The 8578-nt window shown below is 29.1% G+C and overlaps 1 protein-coding gene across 2 annotated transcripts; it reads left to right on the forward strand.

Moving 5' to 3' along the window:
- The first annotated feature begins 443 nt into the window (after positions 1–443).
- LOC107455615 (uncharacterized) lies at positions 444–8284 on the forward strand. Of its 2 annotated transcripts, XM_016073240.3 has the most exons (5): positions 587–674; positions 3126–3184; positions 3709–3958; positions 6478–6584; positions 7591–8284. In XM_016073240.3, the coding sequence occupies exons 3-5, from the start codon at positions 3796–3798 to the stop codon at positions 8218–8220; spliced, it is 900 nt and encodes a 299-aa protein (XP_015928726.1). In that variant the 5' UTR covers positions 587–674; positions 3126–3184; positions 3709–3795; the 3' UTR covers positions 8221–8284. The 2 variants fall into 2 exon arrangements, with proteins under 2 accessions (XP_015928725.1, XP_015928726.1); XM_016073239.4 differs by lacking the exon at positions 3126–3184 and having other exon boundaries at positions 444–674.
- The last annotated feature ends 294 nt before the right edge of the window (positions 8285–8578 follow it).

Here is an 8578-nt window from a genome sequence, read left to right on the forward strand (position 1 = left end):
CTTCATTTATTTATTATTATAATATTTTTTGTATATATACAAACATTTTTTCTTCCTTTTGTATTTTACTCTTCAAAAAAAGAAGAAATGCATCTAATTATAAATACTTCGAACTAATTTTTATTCAGTTAAAAACAATTGAAAGAGAAAGTTTCCTTTTTCATGTCCTCTAATAAAAAAAAAAAGTAGCAAAAAAAAAAGAATATCTTTAAAGATTAAATTTTGGAAATAGTTTAATCCCTATAACAAAAACATTTAAATGTGTAAAGATTAAATTTCATAAATCAAACAAACGCATCCTTCATAACTATTAAAATTACATCCCTTGTAATCTCTATTAACATCTACAGGCAATAATATCTAAAAAAACATGTTATCGAAAACAATAAGATTAATTGTATTTCACCGTTTAATGAAGCGGTACTTCACGCTATTTAGTGGACATGGAAGTCTTGAGTTATAACAACAAGATTAAAAAGATCATAAACGAGTCATCGGGAAAAATCAATTTTTCTTTTATTGTTGGTTCATAAGAATTGACGAAGTTTGATGCAGGTTAAAATCAACACAACATCTACACAACAAATAGAAGAATTTACAGTACAGTGAAATCTCTAATTTTTCTTTAGAACTTCTTATTAATTTTGAAGAGCAGACGTTTGAACAAAAGAAAGGTAAGAATTTTTTAAAACTGTTTATAATTGGATGTCTGATTTTCCAATGCATTTTAGTACTATTGATTACTTATTATGATCTATGCATCTTGTATTTTGGATATCCAATCCTTGCATCAAATGTGAATATAGAATGATACCTTATACGATGACATCTTAATAAATGTTTTTTTAAAAATAAATTTCCTTTGAATTCAGTTTCTATAAAATTGAAATGGGGGTAATTTAATTAGCTCCTTACTTTCAGAGTTAGCATCAACTATAATTATCGACTCGAATTATAGCAAGTATTTTTTATGCTAAAATATTCAATATTTTACGAACTGGGCTAGTCAAGCTCACAGAAGCAAACATTTTTTTTCACCAACGAATGTAAGAAACCCTACTGGGAATTTTTTAACTTTGAACGAAGTAATAACAATATAAAATGAAATTTTTAAAAAGTAAATTTTTAAGCAGACTTAAAAAAGGGAACTAATTTTAATTTTTGCAGAATTAAAACGAAAAACTTCAAAGTGCGTCACTTTTGATAGAAATGTGAAAATTTAAAGGGGCACCGAAAGGATTTTGTTGTTAAAAAAGTTTTTAATACTGTGCTAATTTTTTTAAACATTATTTAATTTAATTTAATTCTAAAGGTTTTGCCTCTTAATTGCACATGTTGTTGCTACCCGTTGTATTTCTAATTTTTTGTTCGAATTAGTATTGGTATTTCACGTATTCTACGGTAAAAGTTAGTAATTGTTTATGCTTGTTTAGATCTAAAAAGGTTTGATGTTTATTTTAGTATTTTTATTCAAAAGTGTTTCTGTTTTCCAGTTATTACTTCTTTTTTAAAATTTTTCACATCCTTAAAATATCCGTATGTTTTTCATGGTATGATCGTAAAATGAACAGAGAAAGGTGACTATCGTTGGACCTCTTATTTTCAGTAATTAATTTCGGCATGAAATTAAATTATTTTATACGTTTGGTATACGTTAATGTAATTTTTACCTTCCAATCCCAGCATACATTGGTATAGACGTTAAAATTGTGAAACGTTTAGTAAATATTTAAAAAAACATTTATATAAGCGTTCTAGACCCATAAAGGTAACTTACCGCCTTCAGAGGGTAAATGAATTTCTATGAATTACCAGGTAGCTATTTCATTTTTTTTATCAATGTTTTACCTTAATGCAAGTCAGTAAAATTTTTAACTATATTATGAGGTGTAATTCGGCATCGTTTCAAGCGATTTTTTAAAGATGTCTTGATATTTGGAGTGCGTATATTTTTCCAGATAGAACAAAATAGATTATCTCAATTATTTTTCAGTACTCTTGTTACGATTTATCTATATTCGATACAACGACATTTTTTAAACAGTATAAAAAAGCGAACACCAATTCTTGAGAACAGCTTATGCTTTCTAACATATATTTATCTAATGGTTGTACTTTACTTACTAAGATTCAAACTTAATGGTTTGAAGGCTTAATCTTAACTACTCTAATTAATTTGTTTAGTTTGTGCAGAAAATATTTCGAGCTACGAAACCAAACACAAAATATACTTTTTTCCAGCAGGTTTTGATTCTTGATTCTCAAAATATTGAGGAGCCAAAAAATTGGTTTTTAAAAATATTGGAGTACTCGGCTTACTAAAATAATTACATACTTATTAATAAAAATTGCGTGCACTTAGGAAATAGTTCATTATATTCAAAAAGGCCTTCACTAGGTCAATTTTCTGATCTCGAACCTGCATTCAAACCAATAAAATCGTCGTTATTCATTTCATACCTTGCAGCTCATATTTTTATATGCATATTGTGAATGCAAATTTTTCATGTACAAAAAAATTTCCTTCAAACATGCAATATCTTATTTCTAACAGTATTAGAATTGAGGTAAAATGTGTGGAAAATTGCCCATTTAAAAAGTGCAGTAATCCTTAGCGAAATACAAAATAAAAAAGTGCTTGTGGTTAAATGATAACATTGTATTTTTGTTGATTAAAAAATTATCTATTATAACGTAAATATTAACATAAAGAATTTTAAAAGCATAAAAAATTTTAAAAAGCAAGTAAACAAAAAAATTCAATTTTGTAAAAAATCCTCAACAATATATCTATGTAAAAATTTAGATGTCTCGAAATGTACGTCTATTTTTTTGAAGGGGGGGGGAGACATATTCTTACAACAGCAAAAACAACAAAAAAATATAACAGCAGTCAATGACAATAGAATATAAAACTACAAATTATTTCTTCATTGTTGCGGAAAAAAAAAGACTCGCATCAGCAAAAGGTAAGACGATTCTCCCTAATTTTGGTAAAATAAAGTAAGGAATAAAACCAAGACAATCCCACGTCAGTAAAATGTAAAAGGAGAAAATACTAAATAATAATCAGATAAAACACCTAGAATTTTATTTTAAGATCACATTTCTCTGCAATTTTTCAGCACAGAAAATAGGCAATGTAACTGATACGAGTGGCATCCTAACTCATATAACTAATGAAGTAAGATAAATGAATTATCTCTTTTTTCTTTAAATATTAAACATTATTATTTAGTTTAAGACTTTTTATAGAAAGCTTTAAAAAATAATACAACTTCCTCAACTCTTTTTTAAATTTAAGATATATATATATATATATATATATATNTATATATATATATATATATATATATATATAAATCACGTGCTTGTAAAATTAATTTAGTACCTTCTCTATTTGTTTGTCGCTTCGCTCTCTCATGTGAAAATTAGCGGATTTCTTAATCTGCTTAAATTATTCTACGTGAATCTAAAATCGGTTTGGCGATTTTAACGTTCATACAATCTAGGGTTGCAAGAATATATTTATCCTTCTTATTTAACTTCAAAATATATGAAGGAAAATAAACTCAATTCTTTGAGGATCAAAGCATTTGATTTAGTTTTATTTTGTAATTATTGTAATTAATATATTTTAAATTTTTCTTCATAATTTATGTAATTAAAAATGACGGAATTAATAAACTTAATTCTATTTATTTCCAGGACAGTAAGCTTTTCAAAGTTTAGAATACAAAAGAATACATTTGCAAGTGTTTTCATCTATTAGATAAAGTTCAGAATATTTTTAGAATGATGGAAAATTTGAACTACAGTGTACGTAATATGAAAGAAGATGACATTCCTGCAATTATTGATCTTTACAAGAATGAAAAATGGCTAGATGGATATTATAATTTATACGTTTGGAGTCAATTTGATCCTGAAGGCTTCAAAGTTGCTGAAAGTTATCAAGGTAAAAAACTTAATTACATGAATCTGTGCTAAAGGGTGTCTTATACATAATGCAACTAAATTTCGCATCCACCCTCCTAACTTACAGCTGTGACTATAATAATAAAAATTGTGTCTAGATATAGTAAAATGGCTATGTTTTACAAAATGAGACCATTTACGTCATCTGGCGAAAAACTGCTGAGTTAACATATTCATCTCAAAACTAGTTCGAAATTGGGAGAAAAGAATTATTAAATTTGAAGCATCATCATCCTTTGAGATTTTGGTGATTAATGCAAACGTCGCACGTTTAACGTACGAAATAAGCGTTTAAAAGCAATTCAATTGTTTGTTCGTGATTTCACATTGTGATATAGCCAGGCGATCTGGGAAGAAAAACAAACTCACAGGATACCTTTATTTTCTATTTATAAAGCTTGAAAGATACTTGAAAATCGACGACAAAAGTGCGTAACTTTTCCCTATTATTTTGTTTCTAGATAGAAAGGTTAAATTCAAAATTTCCTACAGGGTGGTTTTTTCGGTAGATGCAGCGTGACGATCTCGCAGTCAGTTAACGCGTCGCTGATACTGCTGCGTTCCAAGAGTATATTTCTTGACTGCCGACTAACCAATCGGTGTTGTGGGGGCGGAGTTATCGACCATGCCAACCTTCATCTATCAAAAGGTACCTCGTGATTGAATCAAGTTAGCATGTCTTTTATATCAGTAAATTGATGTTTAATATTCGTAGTGGTATTACGCCACAATACTCCCCCACCAGAATTTTATCAGAGATAGAATTCGATGAACGGATTTCACTAGTTGCTGTACTTGTGAAAGACCAGGAGAGCTGTTTGTTGAGTGCTGAATGTGAGAGGTATATTAACATCAGGTCGTAGCGTTCGTTGTTGTTTCTGGGTTGCATTTTGCAGTCACAAGTAGCAAGTCAACTGTTCAATGTGGACTATCCATCGAAGTGAGCGTTACTGCGTATTCAAATCACGTCCGGGTCACCAATGTGGGGGTGGAGTTATCGACCATGCCAACCTTCATCTATCAAAAGGTACCTCGTGATTGAATCGAGTTAGCATGTCTTTTATATCAGTGAATTGATGTTTAATATTCGTAGCGGTAGTTACGCCACAGCGTGCGTACGCGCAAAAGACGCATTAAATCCGCCGGCTGAAAGTTTCTTAGTTGACTATGATATTTAAATTTGGTAAGAGTGTTACCAGCTCGGAAACTGTCTGCGTCGTAGGTTCGTGATTAAAAATCCTTGACACATGGATGTTTTGAGATTTAACTCTGGAAAATGAGGCGCTGCTAGACCATAGTTTGATATCGTGATGTGTAAGTTATCATCTCTTGTGGCACAGAGCCACTTTATCGCCACTTTCATACTTGTAGTACTCAAATGTTAGTTCACATAAAAATAGTTTTTCCCCCCAAAAAAATATAATGAAAGATTTAAAACTTTTATCAATGAGTTATCTATTAAACCAGAAAAAATATAAAATACATTTTACACGGAAAAAAAATCCAAAATAATAGGTTAGTAATACTGACTGCGCGCCTAAATTCTACCATATAAAAAGATTAAAAAAAGAATTCCGAAAAAAAATGTTTTTTTATAATTGAGTAAAAATGCGTCACAATAGCTCCGAAAATACAGTCAAATATGAAAATCCCATGTTATCATACTTAAGTATTGTGACATAAAAATCAAAACAGCATATTCTCTTGCATGAGAAAATTTACGAGAAAGATTTTCTTTAGCCGCCGGCAGGGATGGAAACCATTTATATCATTGAAATTGAAAATTAGCATGTCATAAATTGTCATTTCGATGGCCATTACAAAAAACTTCCCCTCACTGGACTGAGTTGTACAGCTATGGTGGTTAGAGCATCCTACTACGAATCTGGAAGACCTTGGTTCGAATTATGCCGGAAATCAGAGACCATCTTTCTCACACCGTTCCTCCTTCACGTTGTTTTTGATACTATGCATTTTGTTCAAAAATGAGTATTTGCTGTTGCAATTTTTGTGTCAATAAGCTCAATAAGGAATGCATGAGGTTTTCAAATTCAACAATATGTGTTTCAGAGTTATTTTGAAGCATTTTTTGACACAAGATCAAAGAGCAGGTGTAAACGTTTTAGAGTTTTATTAAAGTTTTTTTTTTTTTGCTAGATTTATTAAATTCAATCTGAAGAAATAATTTAATATTTGAAAATGCATCAAAATTTGCATAATATTATAAAAAAATACCTGGTTGACGTACTATACTTTTTAGTTAGCACAAAAAAGACCCAAATACAATGATTTCTAAATCAGAATCTAGCATTTAGCAAGTTGTAGTTTTATATTATGAGTTTGATCTAACGATATGTTCAAATATTATATAAAATTATACATTTTAAACAGCTATTGTTATTTTCCTGAATTTGCAAAACTAATGAAGTTATTGTTGAAGATTTATTTTAATAAAATGCAGAAAAAAATACTCTTCCTTGTTATTTTTTGATATTTTAGGTGATATTATTGGAACATGCTTTGGCATACGTCAGGATGAAAAGTTAGCAACAATTGGTGGATATGTTGTGAAAAAAGAGTTACGCGGCAAAGGAATAGGAAAAAAGGTATGTTACTGTTAATCAAAATTTGTCGAAATATCAATTGCAAGATTCACCCAGACACAGAAATTTAATACAAATGCAGTAAAAAGTTATGATTTTGATTAATGGTTTATTATGTTTGATGATAATATATATATATNATATATAATATATATATATATATATACATAATATATATATAATAAATATTACTATAAACAATGAAAAGAGATTGATGACTTATACAAAAGCACGTTAATTTCAAAAAGTTCGGGATCAAATTATGGTGAAAAGTACAGACAATCAGTGCCTATACTTTTAACGAAGCATGTTAAAGGAACAAAAAATCCTACATATTGTAATTTTTCCGATAATAATTACCGTAAAATTTCTTAAACTCTCCATTTAAGTAAATATTACTGTTTAAATTATGGTATAATATTTTATGGTTAAAATGGATTTTATACTTTTGAAGCACCAAAGATTCTAGTACTTTATAGTTCAGTTAACACTGAAAATATTATCAACTTATTACCAAACTAGTGTCCAAAACTGATGACAGCAGTGGTACATTGTACACGTAAAGTCAAAACGTTTTGCTCTTTAAAAAAGTAAATAAATAAAAATAAAAAACGTAAATAAATAAGTTTAAAAAAATAAAAATAAAGTAAATAAATAAAAATAAAATAAGTTTGAAACTCTTTAAATACTTCTTAGTGATTGTAGAAACGTAACTTTTATCTGTCATCTTTAAAAAAAGAAAGTTGAGTTGCTGTTTCAAATTGTATGATTGTATCACAAATGATATCATTGATTTACCGGGAAAACATTTGATCTCATTCCTAATTGGCTGTTTATATTGTAATGATCACGTGAAGTAATCGTTTACCATAATAATCATGTGACGTAAGACAAAGAAATATTTTTACGGTATATCAAGAAAATCTTGCCTCCTAATTTCGCATACATTTTAGTTTCATACCTTTGATGTAACTACTGCACAAACTTTGAAATATCTCTTTTTTTTCAGCTTTGGGCAGCTTGCTTGCAACACATTGAAAATCGTAAAGCAACAATCAATGGAGAAGGAGAGGCGTGGAAAATGTATTATAAAACTGGAGATTTTCCGATTATTGAAAATGAATGGCGTTTCTTAATGCACCATACAGACGACGAAATAAACTCAAAGAACCTCTCTTCTAATCTTCCAGCAGATGTTACCATTCAACCATTTTCTGAAACCGACTTAGAAGCAATTTGCTGTTACGATTCTTCATTGCTTGGATTTGACAGAAAGTTTGTCTTGCACAAGCTTTTTCTGATGCATGAAACAAGAACTTTCGTGGCGTTTAAAAGACAAAAATGCGTAGGATATGGGTGTATTCAACCCAATATATATGGTGGATCTTTTATTGCACCTCTCTATGCTGACGATCCTGCAGTGGCTGAAACTCTTTTAAAAACGCTGATTGATTCTTTTCCTTCGAAAAAGAGTTTTGAAATTTCAACTAGCAGTGGAAACAAAATTTGCAGAGATTTATTGAAAAAGTTAAATTGTATGTTCGAAACTGATGAGTGTGTACGATTATACCGAAATGAACGATTTTCAACAAACCTTAATTCTGTTTACGGACTTTTTATAGACTATTCACCCTTTTAAACTTTGCCATTAAATTATATTGACTGTTAATATTCGATTTAAGAATAAACATAAATAATTTCAATAGTTTTATTCTATTTTAGTTTTAAAATTAAGCAATTTTCCTGAATTCTTCAAAACAAAAATTATTAAGGTAAAATTTATTTATCTTTATCACTGCGGAAAAAAAAGGTATGGTCCATCTTAATTTCGTCGCAAAAATTATTGCTTTTGGCTCTATGGGAAGACTAAAAAGCATGGCAATTTTTACCTAAGCGCTTTGTTAATGATTTTGGTGAAATTGAAAATTGAAATTGAATGATTTTATTACCATGCTGTTTGGTAGTAAATGTGGTTAAATTTATTAATTTTATCACAA

The sequence above is a fragment of the Parasteatoda tepidariorum genome, chromosome 7 (assembly GCF_043381705.1).
Source record: "Parasteatoda tepidariorum isolate YZ-2023 chromosome 7, CAS_Ptep_4.0, whole genome shotgun sequence".
NCBI classification, from domain to species: domain Eukaryota; kingdom Metazoa; phylum Arthropoda; class Arachnida; order Araneae; family Theridiidae; genus Parasteatoda; species Parasteatoda tepidariorum.